This window comes from Brachycentrus maculatus, unplaced genomic scaffold (assembly GCF_059751285.1).
Source record: "Brachycentrus maculatus isolate JH-2025_06_01 unplaced genomic scaffold, ASM5975128v1 h1tg000928l, whole genome shotgun sequence".
Classification (NCBI taxonomy): domain Eukaryota; kingdom Metazoa; phylum Arthropoda; class Insecta; order Trichoptera; family Brachycentridae; genus Brachycentrus; species Brachycentrus maculatus.
The window spans coordinates 24,863-49,996 of record NW_028281650.1 but is presented as its reverse complement, the minus strand read 5'-3'; the positions used below and the strand labels follow the sequence as shown (position 1 = coordinate 49,996).

General features: G+C 34.1%; 2 protein-coding genes across 2 annotated transcripts; one reads left to right on the top strand and one right to left on the bottom strand.

Annotated features, from left to right (window-relative positions):
- Positions 1–1,691: 1,691 nt before the first annotated feature.
- LOC148299827 (neither inactivation nor afterpotential protein C-like) lies at positions 1,692–14,483 on the top strand. Its single transcript, XM_088275629.1, has 17 exons — positions 1,692–1,884; positions 5,435–5,758; positions 6,725–6,829; positions 7,671–8,050; positions 8,134–8,224; positions 8,390–8,671; positions 9,018–9,406; positions 9,900–10,445; positions 10,835–11,127; positions 11,206–11,495; positions 11,572–11,861; positions 12,142–12,291; positions 12,373–12,476; positions 12,557–12,625; positions 12,705–12,892; positions 12,984–13,183; positions 13,271–14,483. Exons 2-17 carry the CDS (start codon positions 5,465–5,467, stop codon positions 14,226–14,228), a joined length of 4,629 nt encoding a protein of 1,542 aa, XP_088131755.1. The 5' UTR covers positions 1,692–1,884; positions 5,435–5,464; the 3' UTR covers positions 14,229–14,483.
- A 6,673-nt stretch (positions 14,484–21,156) lies between these two features.
- On the bottom strand, positions 21,157–25,110 carry LOC148299826 (uncharacterized). Its single transcript, XM_088275634.1, has 5 exons — positions 24,822–25,110; positions 24,259–24,585; positions 23,078–23,471; positions 22,230–22,356; positions 21,157–21,430 (listed from the first exon to the last, which is right to left on the bottom strand). Exons 1-5 carry the CDS (start codon positions 25,002–25,004, stop codon positions 21,229–21,231), a joined length of 1,233 nt encoding a protein of 410 aa, XP_088131760.1. The 5' UTR covers positions 25,005–25,110; the 3' UTR covers positions 21,157–21,228.
- Positions 25,111–25,134: the final 24 nt, after the last annotated feature.

Sequence of the window (25,134 nt, the reverse complement as noted above, 5' to 3'; positions counted from 1 at the left end):
TACCACGTTATAAAACGGCAATTTTGTTAATTGGAAATGGATTTTGAAACATTAGATGTATTAAAACAATTACTACAATATGTTCGGAGTGAGAGAGAAAAATTAGAAGATGATCAAAGAAAACGATTAGAAGATAATCAAAGAAGACGTGGAAATTTAAGAACTAGTGATAAAATTAAAAATAAAAATCATGTGAAAAAAATTTCTACAAAATATAAAATAAAATATACTCCAGAAAAGAAGAATTTCGAAGCAGATTGTATGAGCAGGAATCCAGTATTAGAATCGAAGGAAAATGCAAATGAACAATTAAAAGTTGTAAATTTGGTTAAATTAGAAGATATTTTAAAAGATCAGAATAAAAATGAAGACATACAAATAACACAAAAACAGTGCTTGAAAAATAAAAATAAAAATAAAGTAGAAAAAACTTCTACGAAAGATAAAATAAAATATACTCCAGGAAAGAAGAATTTAGAAGCAGATTGTCTAAGCAGGAATCCAGTATTAAAATCGAATGAAAATGCAGATGAACAATTAAAAGTTGTAAATTTGGTTAAATTAGAAGATATTTTAAAAGATCAGAATAAAAATGAAGACATACAAATAACACAAAAACAGTGCTTGAAAAATGAAAATAAAAATAAAGTAGAAAAAACTTCTACGAAAGATAAAATAAAATATACTCCAGGAAAGAAGAATTTAGAAGTAGATTGTCTAAGCAGGAATCCAGTATTAAACTCGAATGAAAATGCTGATGAACAATTAAAAGTTGTAAATTTGGTTAAATTAGAAGATACTTTAGGAGATCAGAATAAAAATGAAGGAATTCAAAAGAAAAAAACAAATGGATTGAAAAAAAACTGTGTCTACTTTAAAAGGGTTAAGAAGAAAAAAAAATACAAAAAAAAGAAAGAAAAAAAGAACGGAAAAAAGAAAAAAAAGAAAGAAAGAAAAAAAAGAAGGAAAAAAGAAAGAAAGAAAGAAAAAGAAAAACTTTATCACATCACTAAACTTTTACCAGTTTCTTCACTACAAGGAGATGATCCGGAGAAGGAGGAGTGAAAATTTTACTGTGAATTTTCTTCTCCAAGGGGGGAGATGTAATAAAATAACTAGGTACCTACCTATACATTTTATTAAGTACTTACAAATAGTACCTACATAAAACAGTTCTACCACCAGATGTCGCATGCGTCGCTCAGAATAAAACAAAAGACTTCCGATAATATTGTTAACTGTCAGAATCAGATAGATATAAAAATTATTATTGTAAAGATTAATTAAGAATAAACTTTTATTGTCGTTTCTTTAATTACAAAGCAACACATTGTTTATTTTATTATTATACACCCACTTTACATATTATTTACACCCAATTTATAAAGAAAAATATTACCACGTTATATATATATATATATATATATATATATATATATATATATATATATATATATATATATATATATATATATATATATATATATATATATATATATATATATATATATATATATTTATATATATATAAATATATATATATATATATATATATATATATATATATATATATATATATATATATATATATATATATATATATATAAATAGAATACAAAGTTAACAACCTACGACCTAATAATTGTCTTAATGCGTGCCCCGTTTACCAATATGATCTAACCACTAAAGGCCGCGAAGCCTTAGGAACAGATGTACGGCCTCTTTTCATGTGATTAGGGGAAACTCGAGGCATTTCCCACAGTCTTTCTTCATCCCTCGCTGAGGACACACGCCGCTCGAGGAGTTCCGGAAGTTAGCACGGATGTAACAGCAGGAAGCTTGTTATCTGATGCCCGTACACTAAAACTGACTAGAACACTTTAGGTGAGTTGAAAAGACTAAATCAAATGAGTAAAATCATCTCAGCATACGCCTCAGATAGGACACCTTCCGGACCTTGATATCAGTCAGCAACTGTCTCCCTGCTCTAGCACTTTGGAGCACATTTCCGTTGCTGACCATATCGGTCCATGGAATGCGTAGCATTTTACGATGCAGCCACATTTCGAATGCTTCTAGTCGATTCATAGTCCTTTGAGGGTCCACGATTCAACTCCGTATAGAAGTACTGACATAAGATAAGACCTTCTTCTTCTTCTTCTTCATGAGCCATCTGATGATCTCCACTGCTGGATAAAAGCCTCTACTTTTTTTCCATTTCTTGCTGCTTGCAGCCAGTTTTTACCCCCCACAGCGACAATGTCGTCAGACCATCTCTTTTGGGGTCTTGCAACACCTCTTTTGTTGTCCCAAGGTCTCCATCGTACAATTGTTGGGGTCCATCTTGTGGGGTCCTGTCTTGCAATTATATTAATAATAAAATTTATTTATATTTCGAAATTTATGAGGCGAATGTACTTGGGAATAGGAAAGGAAGACCGAGAAAAACTTGGCATGATCAAGCATGTCAAATACCTGAAAGTGGTCAGATGAAAGGAGTCGGAATATTTGCTTGGTATTTCCATATGCGGGATGCATGAATGTGGAAGAGGCGAAGATTGTTTGCAACGACAGGTTGCGTTCTGTTCCCTCTGCCTATCCCTATGGGGAAGCGGCGCGACGGTTAGTTAGTTATAACAAGCATAATTGAAATCCTGAATTAATTCATCGCTTTAAGTAATTTAATTCATACAATTTCATAATACCGAATTCCAAAGAAAAATCGTAATTCTGTCCATTCTCTTTGTCTACCCCTGCAGAAAATCGGAGTGTTGGTTATTTAGTAAGTTAACCTAATTAAAACCTTAAATTAATTTATTGATTTAAGTAAGTAATTTCGCTCGGAGTTACCCAATAACATAGAAATTATCATACTTTTGAATAATTTATGTAGAGCCATTTACGTAATATTCTACCCCAAAAAATATTATGCAAAATTATTAAACTGTATGCTAAAAATTTGCGATTAAATTAAGAAGAAAATAATAAAAAGTCATCTTCAAAACAAATGCATTTTCTCCAAAAGACAAATCATTTGCTAGTAATAATAGTATCTAAGGATTGATAATTCATTATTAAGATTTAAGTGAAATTAGGTATATCGAACTACCGATATAAGCTGACATTGCATTGGTGACAAATATTAAATATTTACTTGTATACTATAAGTATATACTGCTCATAAAGTATGTTCATTACAAGAATTACAACTGGTAGAGTTTAAGTAAATACGAGTATATTTTTATTTACAACATTTTGAGTGTGTTCAAATACTTGTTCACAAATCTGGATTATCTCCAATTACAGGAGTTATTTTTTGTATTATTTTTTGACATCTCATCAAAGATGAAGAAGAAAATAAAAAGCTTCTTTTCGTCTCACCAATAGATGTCTGTAGTGAAGTTCTAGTGATTCAAGAACAATGTTTCAAAATTGGCTCATATATATAGAACTTCCAAGAATTTGAGTAGTGTGATTGTCAATAATGGGTAGAATTGGTGAATGTTACACGTGTGTAAAATGATCACTTAAACCAGCCTATGAGGCCCGTCAGCCCCGTAAATGCCCAGACTTCCATATTCTTCTTCATCTTTGATGAGATATCAAAAAATATTTTAATTTAATCAATCCAATACCTACCTCATATGAGCACAGGAAATTATTTAAATGTTCATAACGTAATATAATAATGGAATAATAAAAGGTGCTGTTTGGTTAGATAATATTTTTTAATAGCAATATACCAGCTAATTAACATACCCTTTGTACAAGTTAATAATAATCATGTACACATAACCTGAAGCATATATATATTTGTTGAAAAAACAGTAACATAAGAAACTATTAAAACTCGCGTAATGTTATTAATATTAATATCGTAACATTAAATAAAAACTTTAAACATTTAATTATTTCTATTCAAAATTCAAGGATATGAAGGTCTTCTTCTAGCCCTTATTAACACCCAACGGTGCATAGGGCACTGCATCGTATAGAATCAGTGTTATCTTGATCGTTGAATATATGAAGGATGGGTGATTCGCCCTGCTCGAAATAAATGTTATCGTTCAAAAAACACTTTTTCAGATTTTTTTAACCCCCCTCCTGGGAATCGAACCCGGAGCCTCCAGCTAGTAGCTAGATGCGCTGACCATCACTACGGAGACTAACATTAAAGAGGGATATAAAAAAAAACTTATTTCTCAATTGACATATGCATCTGAATAATTTATAGACCGAATACTAAGAGGTCAAAATCGTAATAAATATTCTGAAGTAGAGAACCTCACTATGTAGAATAAAATGTTTCTGGGTAAAGATTGACATTAAGTCGACTGTATAAAACTGAATATGTAAAATAAATTACCTAATTGGATTTGTTTTGCCGGTTTATACGTACATAAGTAGAAAATAATTTTATGGCTTCTTAATTATCTTGTTGATACTCCATAAGGTTTCAACATTACTATCATTATCGCATTACTGGCAGGTTAAAGAACTCATTACTTTGTGTGAAAAACTGGTAAATATTTTTCAATATTTAAAAGTAAGTGGAAGAAAATACTGATAGTTAATACAATAAACACAAATAGTTGCGAGTTTCAAAATATATATTTCAAGATATTATTTAAATTTCATCATATTCCGTTCTCGTAACCAAAATACCAAAAATTCCAATGGCGTAAAAACGGGACAGTACAATAATGGGACTTTATGCATAATGGATGCAGGTTGTACAACTTTATTGCATAATAATAAAAAAAATTACCAAAAGACGTATGTGTTTTGTTGGATGCCTTTCTGTATTTGTGGTTTTATAAATTTCAACAGCTTCCCTTTAGGAATTAAAAATATAAAAGACGCAAACACTCTAAAAAAGAAACTTAACGAACACTATGTACAAACATATACAGTTTATAAAATAGAAAACCAAACAAGATAACTCCCTCGTACCGCATAAATATATATGTTCCCCTGAAATATATATATTTTTTAATGAATAACATGATACTAATAACAAAAACAAAAAAAAAGTCCCTCTCCAAGCACAAGAGCTCAGTCTCTTTTGTGGAGAGGCTCAGCGCAACTAAAATTATTATCTTGTATTAAGTAGGAATGTATAGAAATTGTAAAAAAATTATTATATTACATAAATACATTTTTTTTAAGTGTCGGGTTGTGGTCCCTTGGTTAGTGTCGCGGACTCTTGAGTCAGATTTTCTCGGTTCGAACCCACTCTACCACAATTTGATACCTATTTCTAATAATGAGCTGCTTAGGCTCACAGAAATATTATGAAATTGAAAGTATTTTTGTAAATAATAAAAACACAAATACTTCTCTTTTTTTAAAGTACGTTTAAATAAAGTGTGTTAAATGAAGATTAAACCGTATTTAATAGTGATGAAATGTTTTTTTTTATTATTATTTGTAGCCGAAACGAGCGTATCTTATCAGTCGTACGATGGGTGATCTATTGAATCCCGCTACCCTGCCCGACCCTCTGGAAAGGTACCAGCTGGGCGCGCGGCTCGGGGCGGGCGTGTTCGGGCAGGTGTACGAGGCCGCGGACTCTCAGGCCGCAGGGAAGAAGGTGGCCGTGAAGATCCAGACCGTCACCCCCGACTCCGAGAAGGGCATCCTCGACGAGTACGGGGTCCTCAAGGACTTCTGCACCACACACGTAAACCTGGTCGACTTCTATGGTGTATTTTGCGATCGCAGCGATGCCATAGACAAAATTTGGTTCGTCATAGAGGTAAGATAAATATTATATTCTATATTCAAATATTTTATCGCGGGAAATGTTGCTTACATAGGTTGAGGGAAACATTTATAAAGCATCATAAATCGCAATTTTTAAAGTGTGATTAAATTTTTTCAACTAATGAATTATTAATATTGACATCTCAACATAGATGACAAACAATATGGAAGTGTGGGTATTTACAAGGCTTACGACCTTACATATAGCGTAAAAATCTTCCATACATTTCAAGAATTTGTCTCTGCTAAATAAATTTTAAAAACTTACTCCACCCAACCGTAGATGGTGCCCAGAACTCACATATGAAAGAAGGTGTCAATTAAAGGATATATGCAAGTTCCGAAATTTGAGTAGTGTGGTTGTCAATCATGGGTAGAATGGTGAATATTACATGTGTAACAGATTTCCATTTTCTTCTTTGTCTATGTTGAGATTTCAACATCATGATTCATTTTGACCTCACGGGACTCTTACGCATTGGGGCAATGTATAACTCTACTATTTTTCCTCCATTTTCTTTCCCATATGGCATATCATCCTTAGTTCCATCACCTGTATCCAATCAGATGTATTTTACTTCTAAATCCAAAAATCCGGAGCTCAGGATCATCCTACATTTTTTTACTTACTCTCAATTACTGCGTGCAAAGAAGTGTTAGCTTCAAAAATACTAACAACATTGAAAATTTAAGTTTTCTTCTAACATTATTCGCTGGAACTGTATATGATAATAAAACAATATCTGTTTATACTTTTCCACTTTGATTTTATTAATTTAACTGGTGAAATAATTTTAAAGGTGAAAAAAGCTATTAAATTACTGTTTTCTTACATAACATTGGAAATCAGTAAAATCTTTTAAATTGATTAAGGTTTTCCTAATGCTTCGATAAAATAAAAGCAATACTATATCTCAATAGAACATTTATTATGTGTTGTTTATTTACATCATTACAGTATTGTGAATGTGGTGCAGCCATAGACTTGGTACGCGGTCTTCTAAATATGGACAGAAAAATGAAAGAAGAACATATTGCCTTCATCTTGAAGGAAACAATAAAGGTACAAAGATTAACCAAATCAAATCAGTTATATTTTACGAAAATTATAAAATATGAAACTTTTTAAGTTCTAGAAACAGTAGATTTCATGCATCGCTCTCTACGAGTATCATCACACTCTTTATTGTTATATCAGGATTAGAAAATAGTTATGCTAAATTTAATTGAAGAAAATCTTTTTTATAAATGGAATATTTCTTTTATCCTTGAATTTAGATAATTCAAACTCTAAAAAAGGAATTCTAGGTTTATGATAGCTGAAGTATGATACTAAAAATTTAGACTGCAAATTTTCTAAATATTGAGAGAATACTGTGTTGATGGTAGTGCCTGATTTGATTGCAGACTAATCTTTATCAGTGTTCAATTTTAACTTGAATTTTTCATCTGAAAATCTTATCAATGCTTGAGCTTTGTCTGAGTTGAAGTTGGTGTTGAAATATCCACTCATAATTATTGGTATTTTATTCAGTTCTTTTCCCAGCAATGCTGCATGCTCAAAAGTGGAAATTGTTAGCTAATGAATATTAAAACATGTTCAGATAATAAACAGTATGATACGCAAGCATCTACTAGTTCCCTATGCAATGTATCAACACATTTCACAAGGCGCATGTGCGTAGACTGTCTATGATGACGTAAGCGACGAAGAGAGTAGAAATGATTCTCCCACTCTTTCCTTTCAACTTCCGGTTGAATTAGGAAAAAGGAAGCATCTCACTTTTTCGCCTAATCCAGGCCAATTAGCCCTACCTAAAAAAGTTATACTTTAAAAAATATATATGAAGGATTTTTGGCCTAACATAACCTACTTTTAATTTATATATTAAATTTATATACAGGCTCTCAGCTATCTCCACGAGCAAAATGTTATTCATCGTGACGTCCGAGCAAGTAACATTCTACTCAACAAAGACGGAGATGTCAAGTTAACCGACTTTGGTCTGTCATGCAGACTGGCCACCAACGCGGGGAAAAGGAATTCTGTGGTAGGATCGCCGAGCTGGATGGCTCCGGAAGTGGTCAGCGGAGGAGACTCGGAATATGGAATCAGGGCTGATGTGTGGGCATTGGGAATAACGGCTGTAGAACTAGCTGACGGGAAAGCGCCCTTCCAGGAAATGCATCCAACGAGGGCTCTATTCCAAATTGTAAGGAACCCGCCTCCGGGCTTGCAGAGGCCTTCCAACTGGTCTAATGATCTTAACGACTTCATATCAGAGTAAATAATAAAATTATTCATCATATTTTAACATGCTATATTTTCTTTCATTTATTGTTCTTTATTACCATGTATATTTATAGGTGCTTGGAGAAGAATCCAGAGCATAGACCTTACTCTGTTGAGCTGCTGGAGCATCCTTTCATTCAAGCGCTACCAGACAATGATTATCATGTAAGTAGCAAATATAAACTATGCATATATTGATGCTTTAGCTCACAGACATATTGTTGAGTGATATTGAGTGGCGGTCTTCTGTTTTTAATAATATTTAAGTTAGTGAAATAATAATATTATTATATAATTTTACCATTCAAATTAAAATAAGCATAATTTTAGTTAACTCAAGAGCTGAAAATGCTTTCCAATGAAGTGAGTGAAGCGGGAAAACGCAACCGGCTTCCAGAAAGATTGATTAGAGGAGGGATGCTCCAAACAGAAACTAATCCAGAACCAGAAGCAATGCACGTGGAAGACTTGGCTGCCCTTGAAACTCTTACTGAAGACTCTATATTAGAAGAGCTGGAATCAAAGATGGCTCTTGGATCATTCCAAACATTTATCGGTGATGTGTTGCTTGTTATTAATCCTGGAAAAGAATTCAATATATATGGCGATGAAGTAAGTTGTTAATATCTATTTAACTCCATAAGCAAATCATATTTATATATTATCTATTGATATAGATCCGCCTTCATAGCTAGCATGTTTGCCTACCATGCAGTAGGTGCCGGGTTCAACTCCCCGGGGTGTCAAATAAAAACAAAATGATTTTTCACTTTAATATTTATTTAATATCACCCTGGACCAGAACCTCAAGCACACAACTGATTACCGTACTTTCATTTGATTAATGATTTAGATAACACTACTTCAAAAAGATTCAGTGCTCTATGCACCATTGGGTTCGAATAAAGGTCACAAGAAGAAGAAGAAGATTAAAGTAGAATTTTTTTTGTTATTTCAGTATCATTCCAAGTATCAATACAAATCTCGCTCAGATAATGAACCACATGTGTATGCGGTGGCCGATAGCGCTTATCAAGATGCTCTGCATCACAATGAACCTCAGCACATTGTATTTTCTGGCGAGAGTCGTTCAGGAAAAACTACTGCCATGCTTCATACGATGAAACACCTTGCCTTCTTGGGCCACAACCAAAACATAACTGGGGAGAGAATAGAGAAAGCCATAAGTATTCTCCAAGCTGCAACCAGTGCGGGCACTCCGATCAATGAAGACTCGACACGGTGCATTCTGCAAACTCAGATGACATACAGCAAGTCGGGAAAACTGAGTGGAGCTATATTTTGGTTATATCAGTTGGAAAAGTGGAGAGTGTCAACTACTGATATGTGAGTAAACATTTGTATTAAAATATATAGAATATCTGATGCCCGTAGATAGGCTCCGTCGCTCAACTACGTGTCTTAGGTTTGATTCCCACGCAATAAACTAAATGTTTGGCATTCAATCGTAATGTTTATTTGTAAAATATATGACTGCAATTATTGATCAAGTTATCACTGCGTCCATTTGATGCGATGCCGTAAAATAAAAATAAAAATTTGAAAATTTTACAAAATTGCCCTGTAAGATAACGGTTTAAATATGTTTATTCAGGTGTACCTTTTTTGTGTGATTTGGTGTTCTGGGTGTTTACTCCCTGTCGTTTTTAAATTCTAACGTCTTGAATTTCTTTGTGTAAATTCATGCTTACTTAATCATGACTGCACTATGCGTTATAATACAAAATTATTTTGCTTCACAAGTTGCAAAATGGTTATGTAATTGGTCACATGTAAAAAAATATAGTGTATGAATAAATCATTTTGGTATGTATTTTAGGACACAAGCTAACTTCAACTTGATATATTACTTTTATGATGGAATGGAAGCAGCAGGCAAACTCGGTAACTACAAACTCGAACCTGAAAGGAAATATAGATACCTAAGAGTACTCGACACACCCCCAAAATTAGCGGGCAAACGAGAAGACCCAGAAGGAAATGTAAAGAAATTCCAAGAGATTGAACAGTACCTTAAGGACCTTGAGTTTGATGATACTGATATCGAAGCGCTCTGGCGAATAATTGCGGCCATATTAATATTAGGGAATGTGAGATTTAAGGATAGCAACAGCGGTGCCGCAGAAGTGGAGAACTTGGAAGAAGCGGTGAAAGTCATTGGGCTCTTAGGTTTGGATGAAAGCAAGTTCACTTGGGCATTAATCAATTACTGTCTTGTGGAAAAAGGAACCGCTGTTAAACGAAGACACGGCACCGATGAAGCCCGAGATGCTCGTGACGTCCTCGCCGGCACCATCTACAAACGTCTTCTAGATTGGCTCGTCAACTGCATAAACCTCAAATTGTCATTTAGTCGTTCGGTTTTGTAAGTAATACTTTTCTACAAATAGAAATCAATCACCATATTGTATTATAATTTTTTTTAATAGAGGAAATGATACAATATAATCACACCAAAGAAAAAAGTAATTGCTTTCTCCGGGACTAGAACATTCTAATGTCGTGTCCCCTGCTCTACTGATTAATCTAAGCAGTGTAACCTTAATCGAGAAATGAATCATGCCTTTCTAATGTAATCACCTGTATTGTATATTTTTACCAAACAATACCAACCATTTTTTATTTAATTTAGATACGTAAATCTTTCACGGTAAAGATAGATGGGAGTCGAACGTTTTACATGTTTAATTTATTTAGTAGGTAATATTAAAATTGCAAATACAAACATATTTACAACTTCTTCTTATTTTGTAGCGGAGACAAATTTTCTGTGAGTTTATTGGACATGTTTGGCTTTGAATGCTTTCATCGCAACAGACTAGAACAACTCATAGTTAATACGATGAATGAACAAATGCAGTTCCTATACAACCAACGAATATTTGCTTGGGAAATGCAAGAACAAGAAGAAGAGCAAGTTCCGGTTGTAACATTACACTTTTACGATAATAAGGCAGCAGTGGACCAACTCATGGGAAGACCTTTAGGCCTGTTTTATATTCTAGATGAATCGTGCCGAGCTAATGGAGGTCAAGAATATATAATGAGTAAGTTAATTATACAAAATTGTGTATATACGCTCTTCCTGTTTGGAAATGTATTTAATATTACATAATTGTTCTCAGGCACCATCAAAAACTCTTCCAAGGGACCTTACATAAAATTGTCAGGAAGTCACGAATTCAGTGTAGCTCACTACACAGGAAAGGTTAATTATGACGCTAGAGATTTGGCGGAGAAAAATCAAGACTTTCTTCCTCCTGAAATGATAGAAACCCTGAGAGCTTCTACTGATCAGACCGTGCGACACCTGTTCACAAATAAACTTACCAAGTCAGGAAGTCTTACAGCTCCATCATCCATGATCAAACAGGCAAATGAGGCTAAAGAAAAAGATACTGAACAAAAGACAAGGGTTAGTTACTTGCCTCATGCCTTAAAATAAATTAATGTTACTTATGCTATTATTGGATTAAGACTTAATGTTACAGAAATACAACACTGAGTCCAAGGGGCAGTACTCCCAGGTGCACCGCATGCGCACGGCGTCGTGCACCTTCCGCGCAGCCAGCCTGGAGCTGCTCCGGGCGCTTGCGGCCGGCGCAGGCGGCGGTGGCGCCCACTTTGTGCGCTGCGTGCGTGCCTCCCTGGATCCCGCTACCTGCTCCTTCCAGACCGAAGTGGTGCGCCAGCAGCTCCGGGCCCTCGCGGCCCTCGACACGGCACGAGCCAGGCAGAAGGGATTCTCCGTACGCATTCCATTTGCAGAATTCATTAGGAGGTAAGAAATATCTTCAATATTACCTGGTTTGGACAGCCCTGATTTCTGTTACACAAGACATGACTTTTTTTAATAATTCATTTTGATACATCTAATTAGCCCATTAATAAAGACCCTTGACGGAGCATTAATTACAGCAGCATCATCTGTGTAGTGTAGTAAGGAGATAGATATTCCTAGATCAAGTGGTAATAACTTTTGAGAATGAATTCCTCGAGGATGATAAAGAAAAACGGCGCAAAGATAACTGTTATATGATTATTTTTTTGTTTTGTTTCAGATATAAATTCTTGGCTTTTGACTTTGATGAGAATGTTGATATTACAAAAGATAATTGCAGACTTCTACTGATTCGACTTAAAATGGAGGGATGGGTCATCGGAAATAGTAAAGTTTTCCTGAAATATTACAATGTGGAATATTTGTCCAGGTAGGCCGAGTTGAGAATATCATACATAAATGTACCTAGTAGTAATATAAGGAAAAGATAAAATAAGTACAAATATTTCAGATTGTACGAAGTTCAAGTAAAGAAGATAGTGAAAGTACAATGTATGATGAGAGCATTCCTCGCCCGAAGGCGTATTATGGAGAAGACCAAATCAGCTAAAGCCGGTAAGAGATATTAGATTTTACGCTTGAATGAACACAATTTTGTTCAACTCTGTACGAATAACAACCTTTTCAATTACCAGCGACCGACCTACAGCGTCAGAATACAAAAGATATGTCAGAAGAGGACGCCGCTATTAGGATTCAGAAAGGTGAGCCGTATATTGCGTAATACCTGTAGTCACATTATGCACAGAAAGTATGTCGCTATTCACCTATCACAATTCTTAGCCTTTCGCGGATACACCGTGCGCAAAGCGTATGGCCCCCTCATCAACAAATCCACGGGTAAAATCGATGAAGAAACAGCAGAATTCCTACGGCGTTTTACGGCCAAATGGCGCAGTCGAACAATATTCCAAGTCTTGCTGCAATACCGAGCCGTACGGTACCAAGATTTGGTTAACTTTTCTCAGCAGGTAACATCTGTACAACTCAATCCTGTTATGTATTTGTATGTACACAATTTCATCAGGATTTACGTTATAATGTGATTTGGTAATTTTTCAGGTTCATCTATTCAATCAGACGATGATGCAGAGTCTGTTGAACACTAGTACTGGCGTACTAATCGACCGCATAGATCCCCAAGCTAGACCTTTAGAATTCTTGGGCCCCCTTCAACCTTCCGTGTGGAAACTCCCATTTAGAATACTCGAGCTCCCCTACTTCGATACTACTTATATGTGTGATCCATCTGCAAAGTGCGGGTATGAAGTTACAAATCTCCATAATTCACATTACACAGATATTTGAATATTTTTTTCCAAGTGAACTTATACAACATATGTTTTCAGCGATACAATGGGTTATGACTCCGAATCGGAATCATGGGATCAGCCCCTGCAAAGAAGAACGGCAACAGCCAGTCACCAAATTCGCTCCTCGATGCAGCGTATACAGAATGAAAGACCCCCCTCTCCTTACGGTGAAGCTCCACCTTCAAACCAAAGTCTAATAAATGTACCTTTTAGTAGAGATCCATCTCAGCCTCCCAAACGACTCCCGAGCGACACGAGCAGGCAAGCCAACCACTCGGGTTACACGGCACCCACGTACAACAGGCAGGGATACGGGTGTATCAAACAACAAGCCTGGCTCGACAATGAATCGTCCGGCCGAACACCGGTCTATAAGAAGAAGCACGCCCCTCCGACACCATCTAAAGTCACTCCGATCAACAGACATTATCCTACCCCGGCTCCACGCTCGACAGCCATCAACAGTAATATAGATAGTCAAGATGATTGGCAGTTCCCCAAGCTAGGACCTAAATTAGATAAGAACAGGAATATGTACGGGGGATCGCTTCCTAACGATATGAACAACCCCATTAAGGAACTGCAACAACTGGCAGGATCGAAGAACACAAATTCTACCGTCGGAGACGACCCGCCGTTTAATTTTCAGGCCATGCTTCGTAAAACTCCGAGAAATCGAGCATCGATGAAACGAATGGGAGAATCTCCTCTCTCTGTTCCGATAGAATCTTATTCACCGGTAGCTCTTCCCTCCTATTTGGATAATTCCAAACCTCCGACACCGGATCACGGGAAAGGCAAAGCTCCCCCTCCACCGAGACCAAAATCCTGCAATAACTTGAAAAGAATGGATTCGGCAGAAAGATTCAAGATGGCGATTAAGCGTACGGATTCATCTCAGAGTTTTTTATCTTCTTTATTAAACGGCAATGCGGGAGAAACTGTTCAATTAGCTCCCGGCATCACAGTGGAAGGTCTCGTTATTGACTTGTAATAACTGAAACTAGCGTGTAAATTACTGTGTTCAATATTTCACATTCGCTGCCAACTATCATAGTAAAACAATTGGAGCATGTGAGAAAAAAAATTATGGACCATATATCCTAATATTACTCACCGCTTCGTGATTTCCCATAAATAGTTGCACATTTTTATAATTATTCACAAAAATATCATTTATAGGATTTCATTAATATAATCGATAATGAACGAATGATAAAATATTACGTTCATGTAATTTATGTTTATATTGTTCCGCATTAATGTGCATAACAAAAAAGATTTTATATTTATTCATATAAAATACTGTGTTAAAAAAAATATATATAATTTTTGTATTGAATACATGTTTTCAAATTAAACAACAGTGAATTTGAAAGACATTTCATTTATTAATATGTAAATACATTCATTACAAAAATACATTTAGACAGTTACACGGTATGTTATAAATATATAATATTCAAAATGATTGTAATTATAAAGAATTTTGGATGAACTCTTTCATCTTGCAGTCTCATCCATATTTAACCACTTAATGCTAGGGTTTTTTTATACTAAGTTTAAAAAAAAAAATCAGGTTTTTTTAAATGTTTTATTCAAAGTTTATACATTTTTAAATTAAAATATAACAATTTAAGCATATTTATTTTTTTTAAATTAAGAAAAATTAATAATTCAATTTAGTGTGATAGATTTTAAAGCATGGTGTTAAACATAGACCGACATTACAATCAGGACAATAGTATCGACTTTCCCGACGTATACGTTTTCCAGTCTCGTTTTTTTTCGAGCAGCACACGATGCATCTTTTTGTGGGTGATGTTTTTTTTTCTGTTGTTGGTATCGGCTCTAAAAAGTGACGTTCTGTCAGGCGCAATGGATTTGCATTTGGATTTGTGCTTGGTCGTCCGCCTTTTGACGCATATTCCGGGTTATGGTAGTTTTCTATGTACTCATCTATGAGTTGTAATCGAAATTCTAAATGTGTCATAGATGAGCCCTTTTTTTGATATAAAACAAAAGCATTCCAAAGCGCCTGTTCCATGAGGTGAAAAAACATTTTTTTATAATATTTTTTCCCCCGTTTTCGTGTCACTGGATAATTAGAAATATGTTGGTCTACTCTATCAACCCCTCCCATAGTAAAATTGTAATCTACTGCCACTTTAGGCTTGCTTATTCTGTTATTCCTTTTAACAATTTCTACAGAATTCGCACCATGTATGGTGGAAAGAAAGAATACATCTCGTTTATCCTTCCACCTCATGACCATCACTTTTCCTAACCGATAAGCAGATATAAATCCTCGCTTAGTTTTCTTTGGATACAATATCTTCTTTGGAATGCCTTTCCTGTTTTGCCTCATAGTTCCATATGTATCAGTCTGATGTAAGATAAGGAGATCTGCTAATTGAACAGACGTATAAAAATTATCAATGGTTAGACAATGACCTTTATTCAGCAGTGGTTTTATCAGATTCATTACAATTTGTGTTGACATGGGTAAATGCTTGTACTGAGAGTCACCAATAATTGTTCCCTTTCCTGTATATATAAGAGATGACCATATATATCCTGATTTTGACTCGCATAAAAAATAACTCTTGATTCCAAATCGGGCACGTTTCAAAGGCATATACTGTATCCAGCCCAATTTTCCTTTATAAAGCATCAAACTTTCGTCAATCGTTATATTCCGCTGAGGTTTATATGCTTGTTGAAATTTATTGTTTAGATGTGAGTATACAGGCCAAATTTTATTCAGTTTAGGTTGTAGATGAGTAGCAGAATTATATTTTTCATTGTCTGAAAAGTGGAGGTATCTTTTTAGCATAACAAATCTTCTATGAGACATCACTTTAGTAAAAAATGGAGTTATAATGGAGTTTCTCTTCGCCCAATATAATTTTTCTTCTGGTTTATACACTATACTCATTGTCAAGACAATTGCGAAAAAAGTTCGCATCTCTGATATGCTTGTACGCCATTGATTTTGTACACTTGAAGAGGTTGATGATCTCGCTCTTTGCATTTGCGTAAAATACAAATTTGTCTCGTCTACAATATTTTGTACTAATTCATGGTCAAAAAAGTAATTGAAAAATTCATATGGTTGAGTGAATGATAAAATTTCCTCATTTATACATGATATTTCTGTAAATTCAAATGGGGCTGTTGATCCTGGTGTGTCTGCTTGGATGTCGATCTCTGTCCATTCATCTAAATCAAGAGGCCGGCTGGGATGTGCTTCTTCTGATGCGGAACTCGAAATTGACGAAGAGGAATCACTTTCGGAATGTTCAATATCAATATTTTCATATTCACTATCAATATCTTCATATTCACTATTACTCTCCATTTGGGATCTTATTTGAAAAAAAATTCAAATTCAAATTGATACGATATGATAAATGTTTTTTTTTTTAACGATGTATTCATACATACACGAAAATGTGAAAACAATATAGTAAAAACGAAATAAGCAGCTCAAAAACACGACCGATCTCAACTGCAGGCAAATTCTAACTGCGCAAAATACATCGCTAACTCTCACGGGCGTTACTCGTGTAAGCTAAAAATAGAACGCTGCGTGTCGAAACCGGCGAGCGTCACTCGGGCTAGCAGAAATTGGAACGCATTTAGCGCGCGAGCGTGACTCGTTCAAAAGCATTAAGTGGTTAATGTGCATATCATCAATATACAAATTTATCACTGTATCAAAATATAGCTTTTCCAAATTCCGTAAAGATATTTATAAAAATATTCAGGTCCATCCTTTTCTTCCAAATACAAATTGATATTAAAGCACATACAGTCCAAAATTCTACACCTTTAAATTCATAAGCCACATGGATACTACTTTTAGGGCTATGTCATCAGTTATGAAACAACCCTGGTAACATTCACTCCAGCTTTTACTTACAAACCCAGGTTACATGAATTAATATGTATATAAAACAAATGAAATGTCCATTTACCCAAAATTTGTTTTCAATCATTTATACACAAAAATATCTTCGCTTCAATACCTACCAAATACTATTACAATTTGCACTCTTTAGTTATTTAAGTAAAAAAATATTTTGTTTGACTACAAAAATAAAATGGCACGTATACGATGTACAATCCAAATATTCGTTTTATTTGTAATATAATTATCATATCCGACAATGTAATTGACAAAACCTAAAAAAATACCACATAATTGGTAATTCTTCACTAACTTACGAGCACACTGAGATACATATTTAATTATCTTAATGACTAGCAAAATAATGTCACAGTACAAGAAACAAACCACAGCAAACTTACTTTACTATTATTTTTTAATAATCATGTCAACTTGAGCTGTAAATATCACTGACTTATTCCAAATGCTTTAAATGCATCTCTTATTACTCTAATCAAAATAAAGGAAATGTTTCTTACACTCCTGTCTTTCACAGCTCAAAGGTGATTTATCAAAAATTATCATTTGGTCAACGCTCTCTTATTCAGTAAATCTAATAGTGGATCCAACCCTGATTTATTTTCAAATATACATTCAAATATTATTAAAATAAAGTCAAACTCGGTTATAACGAGGATGACGGGACTGACTGAATTTGCTCATTATACCCGAGTATAGGTATTTTTTCATAAACATACCTATCACATGAAGACATGAAGTATCTGGAATCAGAATAAGTTGCTATTCAAATAAAATACACAATAAACCCATTACACGTGTGTCATATTTTTCTGTCAATCAACTTTTCATTTAAAATTTGGAAAATCTTGCGCTGTTTTAGGTACAAAACCATTGTTGCAAAGTTTCATCAACATTCGTACAATCATTTTGTTCCTATTTTTTTCGGGTCTGTAATGTTATTTTCAAATGCAGATAAAAATACAATGTTGACAATATGGATGATATAAACTTTTTACATACTTCAACATTTTTCGCGCCACATTCTTTTTCACAAGTAATTTCCGCCTTTTCACTAATTGAGAGACACCTTCTCTTATTAGTAGACATGTTTATAATTCAAGGGTAATTAACTAATCTGCTCAAGAGAATTGATCTGACATTACCCATCTCATAATGTGTATTATGCATCGCCCAGAGTAAGTACTCGTATAGGACATATAAAATGTGGAAACTATCGTAAAAATCCCCGAAACAAGCATGACATTCATAAACTATAAAAAAGTTGTTTATTGTAATAAAGTACGTCCCTACAGACACGACAAAGCTTGCAATTTGCAGCATGCAATTTAAACCCATATGCGTTGAACCTTTTTTTTAATTATTAAATTATCAGTGACAACACCAATTTTGTACTTAGTGTCATAAATTTAATCTGACCCTGGCGGCATCGATCTTATTGCCTGGACGAATTTTATTGCTTAAGGTCGAAAACGTTTTAAAAAATTAAAATATTTATAACATTAAAAAATAGACAATTTCTTTTTGCTCGCTATAGCCGAGAAGTTGCTCGTTATAAATGTATGGAGAAAATCATAAACCAAAATATGAAATGATGTTTCCTCGTTATATCTGAGATCTCACTATATCCGTGCTCGAAATAACCAAGTTCGACTGTATTAGTATTTAAATTTTATCAAATTACATGTTTATATTTTTTTTATTGACAAAATCTCATTAAATCCATCAAATATCAATAATATTCATCTATATAAATTATCACATTACAGACATGCCCAACTGATAATGTAAGATCGACAGAATATGCAAAAAGTTATTGATATGTAACATAATCAAACACTAAAAATATCCATGAAAAAATTATTCTCCTTTACCCGTATCTGCATCAAATGAAGTAAAGGGTACATTAATCAATTCAGAGAAGCAATGCTTGGTTGCTAAATACACAAAGGCAATATGATCAGTCCTCTTACTGGTCCAGGATAATATAAAATAAAAATTACAGTGAAAAAATCACATGTATATAATTATTTTGACCCCGTATGGAAATTGAATTCAGGACTTCATGTATGGTGACCAAATGTGTTTACCACTACACTATGTACATGGATATAATACAAATCAACAAAAACTGTCAGAACACAGATTTTATTTCAATCTTATAAACCAGAAAACAAAATTATAGAATTATATACAAAACCAATCCTTTGTATATAGTCTTTTTGCATAAATCTCAAATATATCGCGTTATTTTGTTTTTGTTATAAATTACTACCCATCAAGTAACGTTTCCGCAGATAAGTCATTATTCATTGGATATGTTTATGGACATTTTAAATAAGCATAAAAAGCTAATTGATATTAGTAATGTTAGTAAATAACCACTCACCGACTACTTCTGTCTACCGGTTTCGAGACGTACCCGTCTCTTCGTCAGGACATACACTACAATTTAACAATCATGCGAACAACACTACACCACACCCACTTAGTACTATTCACATACACTATCACTACACATGCAAAACATGCAGAGCGAGTTGTTAGTCCCACCATGCTTTTGGGAAACTAAATAATAAAGAAATCTTTATTATTTAGTTTCCCAAAAGCATGGTGGGACTAACAACTCGCTCTGCATGTTTTGCATGTGTAGTGATAGTGTATGTGAATAGTACTAAGTGGGTGTGGTGTAGTGTTGTTCGCATGATTGTTAAATTGTAGTGTATGTCCTGACGAAGAGACGGGTACGTCTCGAAACCGGTAGACAGAAGTAGTCGGTGAGTGGTTATTTACTAACATTACTAATATCAATTAAAATGTTTGACCACAAAGTAAATGCTTTGAATATAAATAATAACATAAAAAGCTAGTTTGAGTGTTTAAATTTACTTTTCTTTCAAAGTTATTTTATGCATTCCAACCACAACACAATATCATAAATAAATGCAAAGTTTCTTGTCTCAAATTCTATGATCAAATCATGGAATAATTACTTTATCTCAAAAATGCATTCTTTCATATATTTATAAAGGGTTTAGTAATTTCATGAGAATATTGATAATTTTATTTATAAAAATCAGTTAGATATATTACTCAAATGTGTAAAACATTCACGAAATACCAATTGTAAAATAGTAAACCCCTCATCAGACTATTTTAAGGAATCTTCAAAATAACTTTTGAGGAACAATCTAATTCAATCTGCTTTTGGAGTGTGTAATAATTTCGGTGAACATTATGCATCTTCATATTTAAAAATTAACCTACAATTAATGAATACAGAAATATATTTGTTTTAAAAATATATCAAAATATTTAGATTTCTATCATATAAAATTAGAGATCTCTAATATTCCATGTATTATTATGAATATTATAAGCTTTTGACACAATTATGTTGTGATAATTTCATTTGCAGCTGAGAATTTTTAATATTTTTTTATGATATAGTAGATTATCAGTAATAAACACAGCAACCTCTGATCGAATCCATAATATCAATCCCTCATTTGCATACTATCCTATCGTAAGCCACAAATTGATAAGTGGATATAATACTGTTTGTAATATTTGGTAATTTAAAACAACCCTCAAGTTATATACTTATATACTTATGCAGTGGGCGGATAGAATTTTTACCACAAATTTTATTGACAACAACCAATGACCTTATGAAAAAAATCACAGAGAGAACCTTTCGTTTTTGTCACTTTTTTTCAAATATTGTGTGAAAATATGTTTAGCACTTCTTCATATTTTTTTATGGAAAATCCGAAACTAGCGACATTTTTAAAATGGCGCCTGGTTCCCCAACAGCCCTCGATAGGAGATCTGGTTCTGCAGTTTGCTTCCAGTCAACATAGATACAATCCAACTAGATTTGATATTGACATTTGAATTATGCATTCGATGGATAGAGATTGTCATATTTGTTAAAAATATCTTCATAAATCCGAGAACATAGTACGGCAGATAATCTTAAATATATTAATTTTTAATCGGTCATAAAAATGGAATGAAAACCGCTTGAGCGGGAAATGCAGGTACATTGCATCGGTGGAAATCACTCGATGCCTTCCATATGTATGTCTGCCAGGAGCGCAGAGGGGCTGGGCGGCGAGGGGCACGTGAGCACGGCGTGCGCCTCCATGAGCACCACCAGACACTTGCGCGCCTCCACGCGCCCGATGTCGTGCTTGCGGACCACGTGGTCGAACCACGCGGTCTGCGATATGCACGTTGAAGAGCACAGCTTGCAAAAGGGTCTGGGAAAAGAGATTCAGTGAAGAATTTCAAAAATAAATATTAGAAATACATAAACAAAATTCATGATTTGTAAAGTACATTGAAGGATATTTTGCCAACAGTATTTTTTTGGATTATTATGCTGTGCAGATAGATGTTTTGTTTCAAATTAAAACTGAATTTTTCTCTTATGAGACTTATAATAATCATGAAGAATATATCGTGATAAGAGGAGATTTTAGACATATTAACCGTTTTAGTGCAACAAAAAAAAATCTTATATGTACACTAAAATTGTTAAAGATTATTTTTGCCAAAATGGTCCATTTCAAATGAAGAGAACATTGTAAGGGTGAAAACAATAGGTTTTTACAAAAAAAAATATTAAAAATTTTCACTAAAAATAGTTAAATTTGTTTATTTGTGAATATTATAGATGAATCGGAACTTTAGAAATGCACGCGCTGCGACACAACCTCCCAGCTCGACCGCCAAAATACACTGGCATCATTGTCGATATATCGGACGCGTTTTCAGCAAAGTATACCAGAATTGATGTATCAATTCTCAGCACTCTTAATAGTTAACGTAAATAAGACAAATTATTCAATCAGCAGATTTGAATTATGTCGATCTGAAAGACGGCCGACGAGATTCATGCATTATTCATTTGATATAACAACGGCAGCTATTCGGTTGTGGTCCAGTGGTTAGTGTCGCATACTCATTAGAATATTTTTTCCAAGGCCAGCGTTTGCAGAACTTATAGATAAGTCAGCTAGCTGCATGGGAAGGTTAAAAAAAAAGCATTATAGTTACTTGTCTGCTCTGTGTCTGGTTTTGATGTGCCGTCTACGATAGCCCCAAGTGTGGTACACTCTAGTGCAGAAGGGACAGGGAAACTTCGGACTCTTGTACTCATCGAGGCTGCTCAGCTCATTACAATCTACAACAAACATAAAGCAATGACAATATATATAAATATTTGTATACATATTATATTGAATTGTACAAATATGATTGAGGTTTAATTATATTGAAAAGTAAAAAAAGACAATATATTAAAAACATTTGAGTGTTATTAAAAACATTTGATTAAAAACATCCGCAAATCAGTTTTTTTTAAATATGTATTCAAATATACTAATTAAATGTATCGGAAAGTAAAAAAAGCTGTTCCGCCCGGAGGGGAGGTGACATGGATTGTCAAACAATGACATGCTATTATTTTGGACATGATAAAACAAGAACAAACATAGAAATAATCTTTAAATGCAGAAAAAGGTAGCATGCACTAAACAGATTGATTTTTGTAGTATGAATCAAATGTGATAAATTGAAAAGAAAACTTGTGCCGTATCTGGCGGCACTCCAGTGCTAAGGGTTAAATCTCCCAATATAACACGCTTGTCAAAAAGAAATACCAAATTAGTATTATAAAATGCTATCCTGGAGGTCATGGATTCGATTTCCAGGGGGGGTCAAATAAATAGTAGCGATTTTTTCACTTTAATATTTATTCAATATAACCCTGGACTGGTTCGTGAAGCGGAGGGCTGATCACCTATCCTTCATATGTTAATGATCAAGATAACACTGCATTTATATGATGCAGTGCCCTATGCACCATAGGGTGCGGATAAGGATTTGAATGAATGAATGAATACCTGTTTCAATATCCGGGTCACAGGCGATATCACTGTGTAAAATATCATCTATTTCATTCTCCGTCTCAGTCTCTGACACCATATTTTCCTTGCCGCTATCGAGCGTCTCATTCTGTTTGTCAATATTGGCATTTAAGCAGACCATTTTATTGCGAATCTTCGGTTTGTTCTTCTTCTTCTTCTTGTGGCTTTTATTCACACGATTAAATTGTGTGCAAATATTTGTACTGTCAATTTCATTGGACATCTGGCTGCAATTATCGGGACTTTCACATCTCTTGTTACGGTTTGGTAATTCAATATCCGCATTGCAAATGGACTCAATTTCCTCTGGGCCCTCAGTTATAATAGTATCTGCCCAAATCAATTCTGGGGGTTCGGTTTTAGGAATCACCTTTAAAAAATATTTTAATAATAAATAAAACAAAAACAAATTATAATATGCTCCACACACCTTGTGTGGGAGATGATATGCGGCTGTCAGAACTCAAAACACAGTAAGGGACATTTTTTTTGTAGTAGGTTTTTTTTGCATTTTTGGACTAAGTAGATTCTCCTTCTGTTCGTGTCTAAAACAGGAGCCGAGGTGTTTGCCCGATATCATTTTCCACAGATAATTTTTATTACATTGTAACCAATAAATACAAAACATATAAATTGATTTTGTATTGACTTAAATACATTATTAATATTTAAATTCAAAAACTAACTAACCACCACGCCACTTCTCTGCAGAAGTAGGGAGAGAGAATAGAACGCAACACCAATCTGTCTTTGCAAACAATCTTCGCCTCTTCCTGATTCATGCATCTCCTCACACATACACGCCGATTATTCCGACTCCTGGCCGAGTACATCATACTAAATTTTCCTTGGTCTTCCTCTGCTTCTATTACCAACTAAATTTGCATAAAAAAAATTTGAAGTTCTTTATTCACTCATTCGATTCACATGCCCAAAACCATCTCAACACACCTTACTTAATTTTATCGATAATGCTCAGCCTTGCATTCTTCCCTTATATCACCATTCGAACATCTGTCATAAATCGTTTGCCACACATTTCTCTAAGAGATTTTTTTCGACTGCATTGAGTCTACTTTCATCCTTCTTTTGCCAACTCCACGCTCCACTTCATAAATTAGGGTTGGAACCAGAACTTCATTGTTATTATTATTTACCTGTTCGAAATCTGAAAAATCATTTTCATTAGTAGTATCCACCACGGGGTCTGTCTTTAAGAGTTTTGTTGTTGGCTCAGATTCATTTACAACGGGGTATTGCTTCCGTTTAGTCGCTGATTCTACATTATCACTTCCTGTTGTTTGAGAGTCCTCCCCGATCACAGAGAGTCCTTTAATTTTTAAAGATTCAGCAGCTTTCAGTAAATCTGGTAAAAACTCTTGGGTAACATTCACTTCTCCATTATAAATGAATGACAGAAGAGCTTGCAACGCGAGTAGACTCACATCTTGCAGAACAATAATAGGATGTTTACAGGGATTTTGCTGGAATATAAAAAACCATATATTTCAATCACAAATAAAGACATTTTACGAAATTCATGAATGAAAATGTAACAAATACAATATAAAATAAAATGTAATGTAGTAACATAATAAATATTCATTAGAATGCTTTCCTAATAAAAACATATGTTTGAAATATAGAAATATTTTCATATTGCGATTTTTCTAATACTAGTATTTTGATACAATCGTTTGAATATTATAAATGAACTTACTGTGAAAATGGAGCTAAATAAAGGACTACAGGCAGACAATACGATTTTATGGGCTTTCACACTCTCCCCTTCAGACACTAAAGTGACATCGGCATATCCTTGATCATAAAATAATGATTTCAAATTATTTAACATATTCATTTGAAATCCATTCCATTTCAAACTTATCTCATTCGATGTCATTTTGTAAACAATATTGTATGTAATTTCTGCCAAAAAAAAAACACGGAAATTGCGAAAACTGGCAATAAGCCATAGAAAAAACCAAACACAAACCCAAAAATGCGGGTCGACCGAAAATCACAGACAAGGA

Excerpts from the sequence above, each read along its gene's own strand:
- LOC148299827 (XM_088275629.1), top strand. The coding sequence starts at position 5,465 with ATGGGTGATCTATTGAATCCCGCTACCCTGCCCGACCCTCTGGAAAGG. Across the intron at positions 5,759-6,724 it reads AAATTTGGTTCGTCATAGAG|TATTGTGAATGTGGTGCAGC; the intron begins GTAAGATAAATA and ends ACATCATTACAG. Across the intron at positions 8,672-9,017 it reads TCAATATATATGGCGATGAA|TATCATTCCAAGTATCAATA; the intron begins GTAAGTTGTTAA and ends TTGTTATTTCAG.
- LOC148299826 (XM_088275634.1), bottom strand. The coding sequence starts at position 25,004 with ATGACATCGAATGAGATAAGTTTGAAATGGAATGGATTTCAAATGAAT. Across the intron at positions 23,472-24,258 it reads ATTTTTCAGATTTCGAACAG|GTGATTCCTAAAACCGAACC; the intron begins GTAAATAATAAT and ends TATTTTTTAAAG. Across the intron at positions 22,357-23,077 it reads TGACCCGGATATTGAAACAG|ATTGTAATGAGCTGAGCAGC; the intron begins GTATTCATTCAT and ends TGTTTGTTGTAG.